Below are 22,505 nucleotides of genomic sequence, written 5' to 3' on the forward strand. Positions count from 1 at the left end.
GAGAGTCAGGAGAGAGAGAACACACACAGTCTGTTACTACACACACACACACACACACACACACACAACAGGTCCAGCACAGTGACTGATCATAAACACACACACACCAAACACACCCAGCACACTGACCATACACACACACACACCAAACCAGCAAACCGTCCAGCACAGTGACTGATCACACACACACACACACACACACACACACCAAACCAGCAAACCGTCCAGCACAGTGACTGATCACACACAGACACACACAGACACACACACACACACACACACACACACCAAACCAGCAAACCGTCCAGCACAGTGACTGATCACACACAGACACACACACACACACACACACACACACACCAAACCAGCAAACCGTCCAGCACAGTGACTGATCACACACAGACACACACACACACACACACACACACACACACACACACACACCAAACCAGCAAACCGTCCAGCACAGTGACTGATTAGACACAGACACAGACACAGACACACACACACACACCGAGGCTGAGACACCATACACACCACGCACGCCTACAGGTAACACACACACACACACACCAAATCAGCAAACGTCCAGCACAGCGACTGATCACACACACCAAACATGTCCAGCACAGTGACCGATCATAAACAAGTTAATGATAATAGAGAGTGGTGCATGACTCTCCATGCGCGATACGGATCTCCATATGAACCTGCTTGGTGCAGGTGAAAAGAAGTGGTCGGTTCTGCACACATGTTGGTGTGTTAAGTCAAATTTTAGCCTTCGATTTTGGACAATTGGCATTCCGATTCATCCCAAAGGTTTTCAGTGAGGTTGAGGCCAGTGCAGAACAGCAGCGCAGTGGGTGGTGCTGTTGTCTCACAGCTCTAAGAGTCCGGGTTTGATTCACCACCTTTGATGGCGTTTTTTGTGCTGTTACACTTCCTGTGACAGGCGTCTGAAATCTCCCTCGGGTCGATATTATTGGTGACAAAATCTAGTTAACCGCTCGTTTGACCCTTGTGAAGATGAACCGGTGCCTGCAGGCGAGATGTCGCTCGGCGTGCCAGCCGCGGGTGCGTGACATGGTTCAGTCGGTGGTCGTGCCCCTGTGATTCGGCCTCTCTCTCGCCGTGTAAAGGCAGAAGTTATCGGGCGGTGCCGGGTCGCGGGGGCTGACAGCTCCGCTGGCCTTTTCCTCCCCGCGCAGGACCGACTGTCAGCTCGCGTTAACGTGGCGGCGTCCGGACGGGAGCCCAGAGCGGCGGCGGGAGGAGCGGAAGACGGGGGGCTGATGGGAATTATTCATGCGCTGCCTTTTAGAGAAGGAGAGCAGCGCCATTACAACATCAGAGAGAATTCAAAGTGTCGTCCTGACTCAGAAACGTACCCCGACACACACACACACACACACACACACACACGACCGGGGTTTAAAACTTAAAAGTGTGAGGGTTTTTTTCTGCTGGTGTAGTGGGGAGCGCTGTCGGGTTCGGATCCCCGGCCAAGTGGTCCGGGTTCTTTCTGTGTGAGGTTTGCATGTTCTCCCCATGCCCTGGTTTCCTCCCACAAGTCCAAATCCAGGCAGTCAGAGCTACTGTCCTGTTTTATTAATTTCCACAATTAATTCTTTTTCCCACCAGACAGAAGTGGAATCTGACAGTAACGGTGCAGAGAAACTGATGACGGTCACACCGAGAAAGACTCAGACGGAGAGAGAAGAAGGTGGAATTAAATTAAGTGTCATTTCGGCTTTCTCTGTGTTCTCGGTCTTTATTAGCTACTCATCATTTAACCACTGACTCCTCATCGTTTAGCGCTCGTACCATCACCGCCGAGTATATTACTTTTTTATGGAGAGCCAAAGAAGACAAATTACACACCGCATTATCCCTGACCGACCAACCAGCAATTTAACCACCCAAATAACCTTTAATCAATCCATTCATCTATTTAATTATCTAACCAACCAACCAACCACTAATTCAACCATACAATTAAAACTTAATTAATCTATTCATCTATTTAACTGACCAACCAACCAACCAACCAACCAATTTAACCATACAATTAACCCTCAATCAATCTATTCTTCTATTTAATCATCTAACCAGCCAACCATTAATTCAACCACCCAATAAACCTTCCATCAGTTCATCCATTTAATTAACCAACCAACCAATCAACCAACCACCAATTCAACCACCCGAATAACCCTCAATCCATCCATCTTTTTAATTAACTAACCAACCAACCAACCAACCAGTGAACCAACAGCAATGCAACCACACAATAAACCTTCCATTAGTCTATCAATCTATTTAATTATCTAACCAACCAACCACCAATTTAACCATACAATTTACCCTTAATTAATCAATTAATCTATTTAACTAACCAACCAACCAACCAACCAACCACCAATTTAACCATACAATAAACATTCTATTAATCCATCAATCTATTTAATTATCCAAACAAACAACCAACCAACCAACCAATTTCACCATACAATAAACCTTTAATCAATCCATTTATCTATTTAATTAACCAACCAAGCAGACAACCAACAGCAATGCAACCACCCAATAAACCTTCTATCAGTCCATCCATCTATTTAATTAACTAACCAACCAACCAACCAACAATTTAACCACATTATAAACCTCCCATCAGTTTATCCAGCCATTCAATTATCTAACCAACCAACCAGCAATTCAACCATACAATTTACCCTCAATTAATAAATTCATCTATTAAACTAACCAACCAACCAACAAACCAACCGAACACCAATTTAACCATACAATAAACTTTCTATTAATCCATCAATCTATTTAATTATCCAACCAAACAACCAACAATTTAACCACATTATTAACCTTCCATCAGTTTATCCATCTATTTAATTATAAACAACCAACCAACCAACCAACCAACCAGTCAACCACCAATTTAACCACATTAACCTTCAATAAATCCATTTATCTATTTAACAAATTAACCAACCAACCAGTCAACCAACCAACAATTCAACCACCAAATAAACCTTCCATCAATCCATTAATCCATTAAACCACGTCTTTATGGATCTCAGTTTGTTCAGGCTGAAAGCAGGAAGGTTTCTCCACAAACTGCTTGATTTATTTAGTATATTTAATTTAATAAAATCGGATCAATAATAAAAGGGTGTCTACATACTTTTGCCCCCGTGGTGTAAGTGACAGAGATGTGTTCCGCTGCGGCGGGTCTCACTGGGACTGACGCCGGCACATTTTGGACCTGAATGGGTTTTGTAAGTGTGAGCAGCTCAGCAGGAGATGGGTTCGTTTATTCAGAGCCGCCGGCGTGTTCGTTTCGTTCTGTCGTACAGACGCAGCTAAAAGAAATAATCCCTGAAGACGCTGTGCAGTACCTGAGCTCCTAACCGAATCACTCCCTCTGTAAAGCTGCATTGTGCTGCGCGGTATCACTGCGCGGGCCGGATTTAGCCATGTCTGTGGGGGGTTCAGGTTCCTCTCTGAGGGACACCAGCTTTTATTTCATCATTACAGAGAAGAAGAAGAAAAGCGGCTCCTCGTAACGGCGTCTTTGTGTTTCTGTCTTTCACTGCCACTTTAAGTTAGATAAACGTTCCGGACCACTTTATTCGCTCCGACAACAAAGCAGAATTATTCCGTCAATCTGCTCTACAGGTACAGTTTCATTATCCAGCATTAAACCGGTGGATTAAAGGGTTAGTTATGAGTAACATGATGATGCAGCTCTACAGTGATGTTCTCCTAAAGTGCACTAAAGCATTTAATTAACCTTCCATCTTCAATTTATCAATTCATTCACCTATTTAATGAACTAACTGACCAACCAACCTTCAATCAAGCCATCCATTAATTATCCTACCAACCAACCAGCCAGCAATTCAACCACCCAATGAACTCTCCATCAATCCAGTGATTCAATTAATTATCTAATAAACCAACTGACCAACCAGCAATTCAACCACCCATCTTCAATCAATCCATCCATTTAATCATCTAACCAACCAACCAACCCACCAACCACCCAATTAACCCTCCATTGCTCCAGTCAGTCAAATAATTACCTAATAAACCATCTATCCAACCACTAATTTAACCATACAATTAACCTTCAATCACCATTTAATTATCTAACAAACCAACCAACCAACCAGCAATTCAACCACCTAAATAACCCTACATCGATCCAGTAATTCAATTAATTATCTAATAAACCAACCAATCAGCAATTCAACCTATCAATAATGCATTCATCTATTTAATTAACTAAGCGACCAAACCACCCACTCAACCAACCAGCAATTCAACCAACCAATTAACCTTCATCAATCTATTTATCTGTTTATTTATCTCACCGACCAAGCAACAAGCAATTCAACCACCCAATTAACCTTCCATTAATGCATTATTATATTTAATTAACTAACCAACTAAACAACCAACCAGCCAACCATCAATTCAGCCACCCAACCCTCCATTAATGCTTTTATTATATTTAATTAACTAACCAACCAACCAACCAATCAGCAATTCAACCACCTAATAAACCTTCTATTAATCCATCCATCTATTTATTACCTAACTGACCAACCAACCAACCAACCAACCACCCATTTAACAGGGAGGCCATCAGGGTCCCCAGCAGCGGAAGAGTAACTGGCTACTATATGCAGAAATAAAATATATATAAAAAGAAAGATAATACAGGAGGAGGAGGAGGAGGCGCGGCTGTGCTAAAGTATCGAGACAGCTCTCACAGTACCATCACATCAGAGATTTAACCAGGAGGAAACAGGAGCGGGAGCGTTCCCTCTCTGTTGATTTAAAGACAGTAGCGGAACGCGGATTTGTTGTTTCCTGACGCGTCCTGCTGTCACCGGATCAGTCTTGAGCGACCATTACAGAGGCGCTGATGCGACCTAACAAGTACGGATGAGTTCTTTTCTCCGGCTCTGCTGTCTGCACGTCAGTAATTGGCCCGCGGGGAGCGCAGATAATTGCGCCTCCCGTCGCAGCTGCTCAAAAGGGAAACTTGATTGCATTTGTTAGGGGAGGGAATTAGATCGGCGAGATCAGACGGTCAGATCAATCACGCCACATCATTACTGAAATACGCCGCTACAAATAGCATCCGGATCGCTTTAGGGGCAGGGGCTCGAAAAAAGGGCACACCAAGGAGCATCATGCACCCAGTGTTTATAACTTGTCCATACCATTTGGAGCCAATTGGACCTTCTCTTTCTCTCTCTCATTGCTGCCTCAATCAGGGGTGGGAGTGCCACTAGATCACTTCTTTTCACCAGACAGGGGCGGGTCACCCAGAGCCTTCTCTTTATGGAAAGATACAGGTATAAGGGAAATACCCTGAAAGATGCAGGTATAGGGGGCACGCCCTCTTCTAGAATGAAAAAAAGATGCAGGTATAGGGGACACGCCTTCTTCTAGAATGGAAAGATGCTTGTATAGGGGACACGCCCTCTTCTAGAATGAAAAAAAGATGCAGGTATAGGGGACACGCCCTCTTCTAGGATGGAAAGATGCTTGTATAGGGGACACGCCCTCTTCTAGGATGGAAAGATGCAGGTATAGGGGACACGCCCTCTTCTAGGATGGAAAGATGCAGGTATAGGGGACACGCCCTCTTCTAGGATGGAAAGATGCAGGTATAGGGGACACGCCCTCTTCTAGGATGGAAAGATACAGGTATATAGGACACGCCTTCTTCTAGGATGGAAAGATGCAGGTGTAGGGGACATGCCTTCTTCTAGAATGAAAAAAAGATGCAGGTATAGGGGACATGCCTTCTTCTAGAATGGAAAGATGCTTGTATAGGGGACACACCCTCTTCTAGGATGGAAAGATGCAGGTATAGGGGACACGCCCTCTTCGAGGATGGAAAGATACAGGTATATAGGACACGCCTTCTTCTAGAATGGAAAGATGCTTGTATAGGGGACACGCCTTCTTCTAGAATGGAAAGATGCTTGTATAGGGGACACGCCTTCTTCTAGAATGGAAAGATGCTTGTATAGGGGACACGCCCTCTTCTAGGATGGAAAGATACAGGTACACAGGACACGCCTTCTTCTAGGATGGAACGATGCAGGTATAGGGGACAGGCCCTCTTCTAGGATGGAACAATGCAGGTATATAGGACACGCCCTCTTCTAGGATGGAAAGATACAGGTATATAGGACACGCCCTCTTCTAGGATGGAAAGACACAGGTATATAGGGGACACGCCCTCTTCTACGATGGAAAGATGCAGGTATAGGGGACACGCCCTCTTCTACGATGGAAAGATGCAGGTATAGGGGACACGCCCTCTTCTACGATGGAAAGATGCAGGTATAGGGGACATGCCCTCTTTTAGGATGGAAAGATGCAGGTACAAGGGACACACCCTCTTCTAGCATGGAACAATGCAGGAATATAGCGTAGACCCAGAAAGATGCAGGTACAAGGGACACGCCCTTTTCTAGAATGGAAAGATACAGGTATATAGGACAGACCCTAAAAGATGCAGGTATATAGGACACATTCTTTAGAGGACTTAACGATCTAGGCGATACATCTCGTTTTGGGATGACGGGTACAGGTACAGCTGACGCACCTCCCTGAGTCTGTAAATGCAGCGCGGTGGCTCGTTATATAATACACAGAAACCATCTCATCAATTCAAATGCAGGCACGTCAGGATCTCAGCGTTTAAACACACTCGCCGCTCTCTGAAAGCACTTAGCATCCAGAGGGAGGAAAGTGAAGAGAGCGCCTGATTAAGCAATAAATTTACACACTTAGCCTCGGCGGAGCCACTAAAAACCAAAGTGTACTTTTAATTTCTCACACTGAAAACTTTAAAACCAGGTTACTGAAGTGGCGCCGCTTAAATCTGAACCCGCAGCCGAAAAACACGCAGCTCTGTAAAGCAGCTAAAAAATAATAATACGAGGTAAAAATAATAATGAGGTAAAAATAATAAAACAAGTTTTTTTCTGGACATTAAAATCAAACAGAGGCAATTTTCATCTGAAGAGCGGAGCCTGTTATGGTCTCACCTTTCAAACCCAAATCCACCTGAACAGAGCTCACCCTTCTTCCCATAATGCACCTCACTGTGGGGGTCTAATGTCTCAGACTGGGTCTTTATAATGCACTCTCAGTACACACACACACGCACTTACATTACACACACACATTACACATACACACACATATATACACATACACACGCACTTACATTACACACATATATACACATACACACACACTTACATTACACACATATCACACACACTTACATTACACACATACCAGGGGTTGGACAAAATAACTGAAACACCTGGTTTTAGACCACAATAATTTATTAGTATGGTGTAGGGCCTCCTTTTGCGGCCAATACAGCGTCAATTCGTCTTGGAAATGACATATACAAGTCCTGCACAGTGGTCAGAGGGATTTTAAGCCATTCTTCTTGCAGGATAGTGGCCAGGTCACTACGTGATGCTGGTGGAGGAAAACGTTTCCTGACTCGCTTCTCCAAAACACCCCAAAGTGGCTCAATAATATTTAGATCTGGTGACTGTGCAGGCCATGGGAGATGTTCAACTTCACTTTCATGTTCATCAAACCAATCTTTCACCAGTCTTGCTGTGTGTATTGGTGCATTGTCATCCTGATACACGGCACCGCCATTGGATGCACATGGCCCTCCAGAATGGTTCGGTAGTCCTTGGCAGTGACGCGCCCATCTAGCACAAGTATTGGGCCAAGGGAATGCCATGATATGGCAGCCCAAACCATCACTGATCCACCCCCATGCTTCACTCTGGGCATGCAACAGTCTGGGTGGTACGCTTCTTTGGGGCTTCTCCACACCGTAACTCTCCCGGATGTGGGGAAAACAGTAAAGGTGGACTCATCAGAGAACAATACATGTTTCACATTGTCCACAGCCCAAGATTTGCGCTCCTTGCACCATTGAAACCGACGTTTGGCATCGGCACGAGTGACCAAAGGTTTGGCTATAGCAGCCCGGCCGTGTATATTGACCCTGTGGAGCTCCCGACGGACAGTTCTGGTGGAAACAGGAGAGTCGAGGTGCACATTTAATTCTGCCGGGATTTGGGCAGCCGTGGTTTTATGTTTTTTGGATACAATCCGGGTTAGCACCCGAACATCCCTTTCAGACAGCTTCCTCTTGCGTCCACAGTTAATCCTGTTGGATGTGGTTTGTCCTTCTTGGTGGTATGCTGACATTACCCTGGATACCGTGGCTCTTGATACATCACAAAGACTTGCTGTCTTGGTCACAGATGCGCCAGCAAGACGTGCACCAACAATTTGTCCTCTTTTGAACTCTGGTATGTCCCCCATAATGTTGTGTGCATTGCAATATTTTTAGCAAAACTGTGCTCTTACCCTGCTAATTGAACCTTCACACTCTGCTCTTACTGGTGCAATGTGCAATTAATGAAGATTGGCCACCAGACTGGTCCAATTTAGCCATGAAACCTCCCACACTAAAATGACAGGTGTTTCAGTTATTTTGTCCAACCCCTGTATATACACATACACACGCACTTACATTACACACACACATTACACATACACACATATATACACATACACACACACTTACATTACACACACACATTACACATACACACACATATATACACATACACACGCACTTACATTACACACATACGTATATACACATACACACACTTACATTACACACATATATACACATACACACACACTTACATTACACACATATATACACATACACACACACTTACATTACACACACACATTACACATACACACACATACAGTATATACACATACACACACATACACACACACTTAAATTACACTCATATCACACACACTTACATTACACACATATCACACACACTTACATTACACACATACTGTATATACACATACACACACATACATACACATACACTTAAATTACACACATATCACACACACATACACACACATATACACACACTTACATTACACACACATATACACACACATACACACACTTAAATTAGACACACACATACACACACACATATACTTACATTACGCATACATCACACACACACACATACACACACACACACACACACATTGACTTAAGAATAATTTCATGGTTTCAATACTGGATGTCCATATACTTTTGGCTGTGGCCTGGAAGGGTTACAGAGGCCTTACTATTGGGGACAAACTACTCTGGGACAAAAGTGAACCACAGTGAAAGCCATTACCTCCAATCAGTTCAGATGTGGTAACCAAACAAATGACCTTTAAGAGCAAATCCAGACCTCATCCAGACAGAACCTGCAGACCTCCTGAGGAAGCTCAGTGTTCATAATTCTGCTGTTAGAAATAAGTTGGGCCAAAACGGTGGTGTGTGTGTGTGTGTGTCAGGTGTAGGGGGAGGGGGTGGTTGGACAGGGTTTCTCCTTACTGATGCTGCAAGAGCACCTCATGCTGGCTTTTCAAGGCACCAGCGCATGCAGTGGAGGAACGTATAGAGAAGCAGAGGAACCGAGAAAATTGAAATAAACTACAAACCGCTCACCGGTTCACAGCATTTTTCCCACAATGCCATGGTTCTAATTCAAAGTAGAACACAACAGTCCAGGTTTTTTTTGTGAGAACAGTGAGTATCAGTTATTTTCTCCACATTGAGAACGTCAGCGGCAAGCTGTAAAGACCGAACATCTAAGCAGTGAATCTGCACGTTACAAGCTCGCGGTAACGACTCGGCAACATGAGCGGCACCGACGCACTCCGGCACAAAGCGCGTTTGCCGTGTGTCAGGACTGAACCCTGTGAGTCGGGAGGTGATCTGATCTGAACGGCGGGTGTGTAACATAATCGTTTATTTTTTGCTGCTGCTGCAGATTCTGGCGCATTAAAGGACAGATTAGCGGCGTATGAAATTACACGCTAATTCTGTCTCCAGGCTCCTGATCACACTTTACTGTTTCTTCTCCACACTGATAACGTCTGAAATATTACATTTCACGAAAGTAAACAAGCGCCCGGAGCCAGAGAAACTCAAACAACAACATCTGAGGACGGTTTTAGAGGGGTGTGTGTGTGTGTGTCAATATTTTTAGACACCTTTGAGAAACAACACACCCCCCTCGCCACACACACACACACACACATACACACATATATATAAAAATACACACTTAAATTACACACACACACACACACACACACACACACACACACACACATATATATATATATATATAAATACACACTTAAATTACACACATACACACACATACAGTTACATTACACAGACACACATATATTAAACACACACATATATATATATACAGTGTATCACAAAAGTGAGTACACCCCTCACATTTCTGCAAATATTTCATTATATCTTTTCATGGGACAACACTATAGACATGAAACTTGGATATAACTTAGAGTAGTCAGTGTACAACTTGTATAGCAGTGTAGATTTACTGTCTTCTGAAAATAACTCAACACACAGCCATTAATGTCTAAATAGCTGGCAACATAAGTGAGTACACCCCACAGTGAACATGTCCAAATTGTGCCCAAATGTGTCGTTGTCCCTCCCTGGTGTCATGTGTCAAGGTCCCAGGTGTAAATGGGGAGCAGGGCTGTTAAATTTGGTGTTTTGGGTACAATTCTCTCATACTGGCCACTGGATATTCAACATGGCACCTCATGGCAAAGAACTCTCTGAGGATGTGAGAAATAGAATTGTTGCTCTCCACAAAGATGGCCTGGGCTATAAGAAGATTGCTAACACCCTGAAACTGAGCTACAGCATGGTGGCCAAGGTCATACAGCGGTTTTCCAGGACAGGTTCCACTCGGAACAGGCTTCGCCAGGGTCGACCAAAGAAGTTGAGTCCACGTGTTCGGCATCATATCCAGAGGTTGGCTTTAAAAAATAGACACATGAGTGCTGCCAGCATTGCTGCAGAGGTTGAAGACGTGGGAGGTCAGCCTGTCAGTGCTCAGACCATACGCCGCACACTGCATCAACTCGGTCTGCATGGTCGTCATCCCAGAAGGAAGCTGACGCACAAGAAAGCCCGCAAACAGTTTGCTGAAGACAAGCAGTCCAAGAACATGGTTTACTGGAATGCCCTGTGGTCTGACGAGACCAAGATAAACTTGTTTGGCTCAGATGGTGTCCAGCATGTGTGGCGGCGCCCTGGTGAGAAGTACCAAGACAACTGTATCTTGCCTACAGTCAAGCATGGTGGTGGTAGCATCATGGTCTTGGGCTGCATGAGTGTTGCTGGCACTGGGGAGCTGCAGTTCATTGAGGGAAACATGAATTCCAACATGTACTGTGACATTCTGAAACAGAGCATGATCCTCTCCCTTCGAAAACTGGGCCTCATGGCAATTTTCCAACAGGATAATGACCCCAAACACAACCTCCAAGATGACAACTGCCTTGCTGAGGAAGCTGAAGGTAAAGGTGATGGACTAAACCCAATTGAGCACCTGTGGTACATCCTCAAGTGGAAGGTGGAGGAGTTCAAGGTGTCTAACATCCACCAGCTCCGTGATGTCATCATGGAGGAGTGGAAGAGGATTCCAGTAGCAACCTGTGCAGCTCTGGTGAATTCCATGCCCAGGAGGGTTAAGGCAGTGCTGGATAATAATGGTGGTCACACAAAATATTGACCCTTTGGGCACAATTTGGACATGTTCACTGTGGGGTGTACTCACTTATGTTGCAGCTATTTAGACATTAATGGCTGTGTGTTGAGTTATTTTCAGAAGACAGTAAATCTACACTGCTATACAAGTTGTACACTGACTACTCTAAGTTATATCCAAGTTTCATGTCTATAGTGTTGTCCAATGAAAAGATATAATGAAATATTTGCAGAAATGTGAGGGGTGTACTCACTTTTGTGATACACTGTATATATATATATATATATATATATATATATATATATATATATATATATATATAAATACACACTTAAATTACACACACATACATACATACAGTTACATTACACATACACACACACTCATATACACATACACACACTTACTTATATATACAGTGTATCACAAAAGTGAGTACACCCCTCACATTTCTGCAGATATTTAAGTATATCTTTTCATGGGACAACACTGACAAAATGACACTTTGACACAATGAAAAGTAGTCTGTGTGAAGCTTATATAACAGTGTAAATTTATTCTTCCCTCAAAATAACTCAATATACAGCCATTAATGTCTAAACCACCGGCAACAAAAGTGAGTACACCCCTAAGAGACTACACCCCTAAATGTCCAAATTGAGCACTGCTTGTCATTTTCCCTCCAAAATGTCATGTGATTTGTTAGTGTTACTAGGTCTCAGGTGTGCATAGGGAGCAGGTGTGTTCAATTTAGTAGTACAGCTCTCACACTCTCTCATACTGGTCACTGAAAGTTCCAACATGGCACCTCATGGCAAAGAACTCTCTGAGGATCTTAAAAGACGAATTGTTGCGCTACATGAAGATGGCCAAGGCTACAAGAAGATTGCCAACACCCTGAAACTGAGCTGCAGCACAGTGGCCAAGATCATCCAGCGTTTTAAAAGAGCAGGGTCCACTCAGAACAGACCTCGCGTTGGTCGTCCAAAGAAGCTGAGTGCATGTGCTCAGCGTCACATCCAACTGCTGTCTTTGAACGATAGGCGCAGGAGTGCTGTCAGCATTGCTGCAGAGATTGAAAAGGTGGGGGGTCAGCCTGTCAGTGCTCAGACCATACGCCGCACACTACATCAAATTGGTCTGCATGGCTGTCACCCCAGAAGGAAGACTCTTCTGAAGTCTCTACACAAGAAAGCCCACAAACAGTTTGCTGAAGACATGTCAACAAAGGACATGGATTACTGGAACCATGTCCTATGGTCTGATGAGACCAAGATTAATTTGTTTGGTTCAGATGGTCTCAAGCATGTGTGGTGGCAATCAGGTGAGGAGTACAAAGATAAGTGTGTCATGCCTACAGTCAAGCATGGTGGTGGGAATGCCATGGTCTGGGGCTGCATGAGTGCAGCAGGTGTTGGGGAGTTACATTTCATTGAGGGACACATGAACTCCAATATGTACTGTGAAATACTGAAGCAGAGCATGATCCCCTCCCTCCGGAAACTGGGTCGCAGGGCAGTGTTCCAGCATGATAATGACCCCAAACACACCTCTAAGACGACCACTGCTTTATTGAAGAGGCTGAGGGTAAAGGTGATGGACTGACCAAGCATGTCTCCAGACCTAAACCCAATAGAACATCTTTGGGGCATCCTCAAGCGGAAGGTGGAGGAGCGCAAAGTCTCGAATATCCGCCAGCTCCGTGATGTCGTCATGGAGGAGTGGAAAAGCATTCCAGTGGCAACCTGTGAAGCTCTGGTAAACTCCATGCCCAGGAGAGTTAAGGCAGTTCTGGGAAATAATGGTGGCCACACAAAATATTGACACTTCAGGAACTTTCACTAAGGGGTGTACTCACTTTTGTTGCCGGTGGTTTAGACATTAATGGCTGTATATTGAGTTATTTTGAGGGAAGAATAAATTTACACTGTTATATAAGCTGCACACAGACTACTTTTCATTGTGTCAAAGTGTCATTTTGTCAGTGTTGTCCCATGAAAAGATAAACTTAAATATCTGCAGAAATGTGAGGGGTGTACTCACTTTTGTGATACACTGTATATACTGTACACTCATACATTACACACACAAACACATACATCCATTTACACAAATGCATTACACACACACATATACACACTTATACACACATACATTCCACACATATGCACACGTGTATAAATGTGTGTGTGTGTGTTTGTGTGTGTATGTGTATGTATATTTATGTGTGTATGTGTGTGTGTGTGTGTGTATGTGTGCATGTGTGCGTATGTGTGTGTTTATATATATGGGTGAGTACGTGAGTGCGTGTGTATATTTTTATATATGTGTGTGTGTGTGTGTGTGTGTGTGTGTTATTAATCTCCCTCATTACTGTAGCATTGTGCTGCTGCAGCTCTTCATTATGAAGTGAATAATGAATTTATTACAGATCATTCTGCAGCCGGGGAGAGAGCAATCATTACAAACTGCTCTACAGACAGCCGTCAGTCGCTGTTTGAGTGTGTGTGTGTGTGAGTGTGTGTGTGATGAGATCAGGGGCCGAGTCCTGAGTCGTTATTATCCTCATCGACGTGACCGAGGTTCCTGCAGGTCACTGCGTGCTGATTGTTGGATCTTGTGAGTGTAGTGGGGTGTGATTACTTAATGATATCAGGTCGCGTCCCCCGGTGTGAGAGCTGTAATCAGCAGCTCGGAGCCTCTCGCGTGTGCAGTGTGAGAGTGTTAGTGCGTGAGTGTTTCCTCGTCTCGTCTCTGTGCTTTTATTAATCGAGCGAGTAAATAAGGAAGTGAAAATGTTTATGTGTTTATCGAGCGTGTTTGAATGTGAAGTGAAGCCTCGGACGTCTGCAGGAACGTAAACAAGCCGGTTGATCTGACTGAGCCTACATGCTGCAGCACCCATGATGCAGGCCAGCTTCTCTGCGCCCGTATTATTAGAGGAGTAATGGACATTACACACACATGAGCTTGTGTGAACAGAAACACTAATCCAGTCTGAATAAAGTACGTACTGTAACACGAGCTGTCCAGGAGTGTACAGGGAAACTGTCAGTCAGAAGCTGTGTGTGTGTGTTTAATATATATATGTGTGTGTGTGTGTGTGTGTGTTTAATATATATATATATGTGTGTGTGTGTGTGTGTGTGTGTGTGTTTAATATATATATATATATATATATATATATATATATATATATATATATATATATGTAACATGTATATATGTGTGTGTGTGTGTTTAATATATATATATACGTATATATACAGTATATATGTGTGTGTGTGTGTGTGTGTGTAAGTGTGTGTGTGTTTAATATATATATACAGTGTATCACAAAAGTGAGTACACCCCTCACATTTCTGCAAATATTTCATTATATCTTTTCATGGGACAACACTGTAGACATGAAACTTGGATATAACTTAGAGTAGTCAGTGTACAGCTTGTATAGCGGTGTAGATTTACTGTCTTCTGAAAATAACTCAACACACAGCCATTAATGTCTAAATAGCTGGCAACATAAGTGAGTACACCCCACAGTGAACATGTCCAAATTGTGCCCAAAGTGTCAATATTTTGTGTGACCACCATTATTATCCAGCACTGCCTTAACCCTCCTGGGCATGGAATTCACCAGAGCTGCACAGGTTGCTACTGGAATCCTCTTCCACTCCTCCATGATGACATCACGGAGCTGGTGGATGTTAGACACCTTGAACTCCTCCACCTTCCACTTGAGGATGCGCCACAGGTGCTCAATTGGGTTTAGTCCATCACCTTTACCTTCAGCTTCCTCAGCAAGGCAGTTGTCATCTTGGAGGTTGTGTTTGGGGTCGTTATCCTGTTGGAAAACTGCCATGAGGCCCAGTTTTCGAAGGGAGGGGATCATGCTCTGTTTCAGAATGTCACAGTACATGTTGGAATTCATGTTTCCCTCAATGAACCGCAGCTCCCCAGTGCCAGCAACACTCATGCAGCCCAAGACCATGATGCTACCACCACCATGCTTGACTGTAGGCAAGATACAGTTGTCTTGGTACTTCTCACCAGGGCGCCGCCACACATGCTGGACACCATCTGAGCCAAACAAGTTTATCTTGGTCTCGTCAGACCACAGGGCATTCCAGTAATCCATGTCCTTGGACTGCTTGTTTTCAGCAAACTGTTTGCTGGCTTTCTTGTGCGTCAGCTTCCTTCTGGGATGACGACCATGCAGACCGAGTTGATGCAGTGTGCGGCGTATGGTCTGAGCACTGACAGGCTGACCTCCCATGTCTTCAACCTCTGCAGCAATGCTGGCAGCACTCATGTGTCTATTTTTTAAAGCCAACCTCTGGATATGACGCCGAACACATGGACTCAACTTCTTTGGTCGACCCTGGCGAAGCCTGTTCCGAGTGGAACCTGTCCTGGAAAACCGCTGTATGACCTTGGCCACCATGCTGTAGCTCAGTTTCAGGGTGTTAGCAATCTTCTTATAGCCCAGGCCATCTTTGTGGAGAGCAACAATTCTATTTCTCACATCCTCAGAGAGTTCTTTGCCATGAGGTGCCATGTTGAATATCCAGTGGCCAGTATGAGAGAATTGTACCCAAAACACCAAATTTAACAGCCCTGCTCCCCATTTACACCTGGGACCTTGACACATGACACCAGGGAGGGACAACGACACATTTGGGCACAATTTGGACATGTTCACTGTGGGGTGTACTCACTTATGTTGCCAGCTATTTAGACATTAATGGCTGTGTGTTGAGTTATTTTCAGAAGACAGTAAATCTACACCGCTATACAAGCTGTACACTGACTACTCTAAGTTATATCCAAGTTTCATGTCTATAGTGTTGTCCCATGAAAAGATATAATGAAATATTTGCAGAAATGTGAGGGGTGTACTCACTTTTGTGATACACTGTATATATATATATACTGTATATTCACATAGATAAACACACATAGATACACACATATGAACACACACACACTCACACACACAGCTTGTAATTGAACGTAACTGTTTTTGCTGTGATTGGATAGAAGCTACAGTCCTGCTACAATGATCAGGTAAAAATGAGATCAGGTGATTGGAGGGTTGAGAGTTACGAGACCCTCACCAGTAATGAACTGGTTATGTGGGTGTAACAGGGTGAGCAGAGCAACAGACAGGCTGACGACTCTCTGCCTTCCTGAGATTTGAACCTAAAACCCTCTGCTCTCTGGTACAGAGCTGAAACTTGACTGCAGGGTCGAACGTATCGATCCCACCCACTTGTTCCGCTCCCCCGTCTCACAAATCAGCTAAAGCGCGGCGGCGGTGGGAACGCCGGGATCGATGGCGCGTGGCTCACATCGATCGCTCTCCCGCCGTCCGCAGCGCCGCCCTTTCACCCAGAAACGCTGCTCAGTTTTCCTCCGCATCCGTGACTGAGATGATGATCGTCGTTTCTGATCATGACAGACGGCTCTAATAAATCACCGCCGTCGAACCCGCGCCGGCCGCTCTCGTTTACCGATCCCTCCAAGCTACGCTAACAGAGCGCCGTGCTAAAACATCTGTCACATCTGCCTGCATTACTTCAGATCTCATAAAGAGTCGCTCAGAACTCAATCTGATGATTCTTTACGTACAGATGGCTAACAAACCAAACCTGGCATTCTGCTGGCACACTAAGCTCCATGTGACCCCCCACCACCAATCGTGCAGGGGTCCGGACCGTTCCCCATGATTGCACATTCCAGCGGCTGTGGGAAAAGACCCCACCCGACCTCCCCTCCCTCAAAAACGGCCAATCGTGTGTGTTGTGTTTGTGTGGACGCCCCGGCCAGGTCGGCAGGTTTGCTGAAATACTCCGCAGTGGTTTGCTAGCAATGTTAGACCGCTACACCACCCGAGCGCGACCACACATCTGGATCCACGCCACTGCTTCTCCTCAAATGGACAAAATGAGCACAAATATGGACCGAAACAGAAATCGTTGTGTTACTGACAGACCAACGTCCGGCTCACTCGCGGCTATTTTAATGACACGTCGTCATGATGAATCAGCGTGAGCGCCAGGGACGAAACGGGCGTGTTTACCCGTCAGATCTGCTTGTCAGGGTCACAGAAACGAGCTCAGCACAGGAGGAGATACGAGATCAACCGGCGGGGAATAAAAATCAGACGTACCGAATCTAATCTCGCTCGTCCATCTGTAGCAGCTTGAGCTCAGAATATCTGCTCACCGCGTGAGGCCGACGCCCGACGCTGAATATAAGATCTGTGTTCAATAGCTGATATGATAAAGAAAAAAACCCAGACAGACGAGCAGATTCACTGCATTTCTACATTTTTCTCCCAGTTTAGTCGTAGCCAGTTCCTCTTCCTCTGCTGGAGACCCTGATGATGTACGAGGAGGGTATATTTCCTTGACACGCCCTCCCTCCGACCCCTTCTTATTCACACATATTTCGGTGGATCAGCGCGTGAGGTCGGTCTACTAGTTACTATCGGGCTACTAACCAGGGTCCTTACACAGCCTCGAAGACCCCGCCCACTTTTTAGTCCCATCTTTTCCCAACCAGCAGACTGTCTGCACTGCCAACCGGTAGAGTCCAGAACTACAGTATATATACAGCGCCCTTAACTCTTATAAAGGGCCTTGCTCAGGGCCCAACTGTGCCACCCGGGCAGTGGTCGGGCTTGAACCAACGACCTTCTTTAACCGCCGAGCTAGTCAGACATCCTGTTTTGAAACCGTGAGCATTGATATAAAGTCGTCGCTGTACCAGCCTCCAATTTTAAGAGTAAAGCACTGGATTCCAACAGGGGTCGGAATATAAACAAACAAGCTGCTTTCTTAATTCAAGGCACCAATTCCAACATGTAAATATGAGGAAACGCATGATTTTTAGTAGGTGGCATGTAAACGTTTATTTTTGCAATTCTTGAGGGTCTTGATTATATATTTTTTAAGCCAGACGCTCTGATCAGGGTCGAGGTGGGTCCTGTTCTACCAGAAAACATCGAACACAGTGCCAATCTATCGCAGGACTTCAGCCATTCCTCTTTCAAACCTAATAAATTAAGCCTGTGTGGACGCCCGGCCAGGTTGGCAGCTCTGCTGAGGTTTGAACTTACAGTTGAGACTCAAACCTGGATCTCAGAGGTCGTGTGCTAGCATACTAGACCCAGGTTTTTATATTCGGGCAAAAATCATGCAGATTAAATTGATTTGTATCTGAAATCCACCCCTGGGTGACGGTGCTAAGAAAATTCTCACTTGTTATTATAATAATATTATTATTTTAATTTTAAATGACACTTCTAAACTCTCCTCTACAGCTTCCAACCCTCTTCTTATATAAAATCTTTTTTCTTAATCGTTTTTAATTCTGAATCTGCTCCCCGGTTATTGAGTTTGAGTTTGAGTGAATTTCCCTGAACTCCATCCTAACAGCATCCGCATGCAGTCGAGCTGAAGGTGCAGAAAAAGCCCTCACATCAATCCTGCTCTGGTTCTCGAATGGATACGCAGTAAGCTGAGTCCAGAGGCCGAGTTTGACACGTTCTCCCACCGTTAGTTTATACAGGGGTGATTCTGATCCTCTGTGAGAGTGATATGTCTCTCTGATGGAATGCCAGCTGAGCTGGGAGGACTGGCCGCTGTGTACCGTGTCAATAGAGATGAAAGATCAGGTTCTAACTGGATGCACCGGAAACGAGTGAGATCCACGCGATGGGGATAATCAGTCCACCGTCAAGGGCTCCGGTTAATTATTTATTTATTGATTGATTTGTGTTCAGGTGGTTGACAGGTACGTATGTATTGGTAGGTTAGTAGAGTTGGTAGGTTTGATAGCTTGACAGGTTGCTAGGTTGGTGGTTTGGTCGGGTTTCTAGACCTGGTGGGTTTGTAGGTTGGTAGGTTGGTAAAGATGGTGGGATGGTATGATAGGTTGGTTGATCAGTTGAATGTTAGGATAGGTAGGTTAGTAAGTGTTTCACCATAGACACTAAAATAGATTGTAATACCAGGTATAAAATTATAATTAAAAAATTATTATTATTATTATTTTCTTTTTTTATTATTATTATATTATTATTATCAATATTATTTTTATTATTATTATATTATAAAATTATTATTATTATTATATTATTATTATATTATATAAGTATTATTATTATTATTATTATATTATAAAATTATTATTATTATATTATTATTATTACTATTATTATTACATTACTATTATTATTATAATTATTGCCATTATTATATTATTATTATTATATTATTATTATATTATTATTAAATTATTATTATTATTATTATTATTATATTATTATTATTTTATTATTACTATTATTGTTATATTATTATTATTATTATTATATAATTATTATATTATTATTTTTAATATTATTATTATTATGTACTTATATTTTTTATTTGACCAAGTCCAAGCATAATATAAATTAATGTTTTATTATTATTTTATTAATTATTTTTTATTAAATAATTTATTTATTCATTTATTATTTCACCAGGTCAATGTGTAACGTAATTAAGCATTTCATTATTATTAATTAATTAATTAATTAAAAAAAATAAAAATTATTTGACCAGGTCTAAGCGTACTGTAGTGTAATTTCCCACCACTCAGCGTTACGGCGTCTCGTTATTTTATTGTTTGAAGCAGACGGAAGGTTCCTGATCTTACCTCCTCACCACTGAGGTAGTACGCTGACAGCAAACCTCCAACGTAGCGGATGTTTACCTCGAACACCGACGCCTCTCCGCTCTGAGGAACAGAGAGAGAAACACACACGTGATCAGGACGTCTTTACACCACGAGCTTTATAAATAATGATTAATAATAAACACGAGGCTTTTAATCTGAATTTGCTGATTTAATTCCATTAGCATGAAGATCTCGCCGGGTCGCCCCGGGCGTGGCGTGCTGTTCCGGTCCGTTCACTCTTGACAAGGTTTAGAAATCGATCACCTGACACTGTAACACGCGGCGTCCGTGCTAGCGCTCACAGATTAGCATTTTAATTACACGACCTTTAATTGTAGCGACGTCGCTCAAACAGGGGAATGCCGTGAACGCGGAACGCTGCTAACAGGCGGAGAAAATGCGACGAGGCGGAGAGATAAAGAAACGCTACCTGATCTTGGCTTGTTAGCTTCCGCTGGAGCGGTTTGTAATCGCTAGCCTTCTGGTATCGCGAAGGAAGGGAAGTCGTACGCTGGCAGATTACTAACGAGAACAGAAAGCTAACGTATGCACACAAGGAGTCGAGGCTAAGCTAGCTGAGGGACCAGACCGCAAGTTTCTGTCTTCAATTTATTGTCAAAAGTTTGTGGATGCCCCGACCATGAGCTTGTTGGGCGTCACATTTTAAAACCACCAGGTTTAATGTGAGGTCGCTGCCGTTTTTGCAGCATTAACAGCTCCTGCTCTTCTCAGGGGGCTTCCATGAGTTTTTGGAGGCGATGGAGTCCTCCAGTGTCACAGAATCCAAACACTGGTGTGCTAGTGGAGTATCAAGCAATTTAGGGGGGCAATTAAGAACAACCAATGAACCCTTGAAAGGATTTAAAAGCATCCATTGAGCGGCAGTTCAGTTTTTAGGTTGGGAGACATTGTGGATGGTTACCGTCCATCCATTTATCCATCCAACCAACTGCCCATCTGTCTGCCCGTCCTTCTATCCATCCATCCATCCATCCATTTATCCAACAAACCAACCAACTGCCAATCTGTCTGTCCATCCATCAATCCATCCATCCAACCAACCAACCAACCAACCAACTGCCCATCTGTCTGTCCATCCATCAATCCATCCATCCAACCAACCAACCAACCAACTGCCCATCTGTCTGTCTGTTCATCCATCCATCCATCCAACCAACCATCCATCCATCCAACCAACCATCCATTCATCCATCCATCCATCCAACCAACCATCCATTCATCCATCCATCCATCCAACCAACCAAGCGCCCATCTGTCTGTCCATCCATCAATCCATCCATCCAACCAACCAACCAACTGCCCATCTGTCTGTCCATCCATCAATCCATCCATCCAACCAACCAACCAACCAACTGCCCATCTGTCTGTCTGTCCATCCATCCATTCATCCATCCATCCATCCAACCAACCAACCAACTGCCCAACCGTCTATCTGTCCTTTCATTCATCCAACAATCAGCAAACATCCATCCAACCATCCACTGGACTCATTACCTCCTTATTTCTCTGATTTCCTGTAAGACAGAACGGTGGAGGTCTGACGCTCTTCAGCACTATAATAAAATGGTTTGATTTCAGCTGGACGTGATGAATCTTTGATCTGAACTATTAAACTCAGTGACTCCGGGCAGGTCAGGAGTTTTAAATCATTTATATCCTGAGCTGAAGAAATAAATCTGCTTAATGTGAATCTGAGACAGAAAATCTCTCAGTGTGGAGGATTAAAACCATCAGGAACGTCAATCCTGTCAGCAAACTGCTCTTAATAAACAAACAAACTGCTCTTTATAAACAAACAAACTGCTCTTAATAAACAAACAAACTGCTCTTAATAAACAAACAAACTGCTCTAAATAAACAAACTAACTGCTCTTAATAAACAAACAAACTGCTCTTAATAAACAAACAAACTGCTCTAATAAACAAAAAACTGCTCTTAATAAACAAACAAACTGCTCTTAATAAACAAACAAACTGCTCTAATAAACAAACAAACTGCTCTTAATAAACAAACTG

At 43.6% G+C, this 22,505-nt stretch overlaps 1 protein-coding gene across 5 annotated transcripts in view; it reads right to left on the reverse strand.

Annotated features, from left to right (window-relative positions):
• The window catches only part of LOC134300934 (mannosyl-oligosaccharide 1,2-alpha-mannosidase IA), a 123,894-nt gene that overhangs the window by 12,972 nt on the left and 88,417 nt on the right, over positions 1 to 22,505 (reverse strand). For all 5 annotated transcript variants that reach the window (XM_062985408.1, XM_062985412.1, XM_062985411.1 and 2 more), the window contains one exon: positions 20,448 to 20,528. In XM_062985408.1, coding sequence (XP_062841478.1) covers positions 20,448 to 20,528 — 81 coding nt within the window. The remainder of the gene's footprint in view (positions 1 to 20,447; positions 20,529 to 22,505) is intronic.

The sequence above is a fragment of the Trichomycterus rosablanca genome, chromosome 23 (genome assembly GCF_030014385.1).
Source record: "Trichomycterus rosablanca isolate fTriRos1 chromosome 23, fTriRos1.hap1, whole genome shotgun sequence".
NCBI classification, from domain to species: Eukaryota; Metazoa; Chordata; class Actinopteri; order Siluriformes; family Trichomycteridae; genus Trichomycterus; species Trichomycterus rosablanca.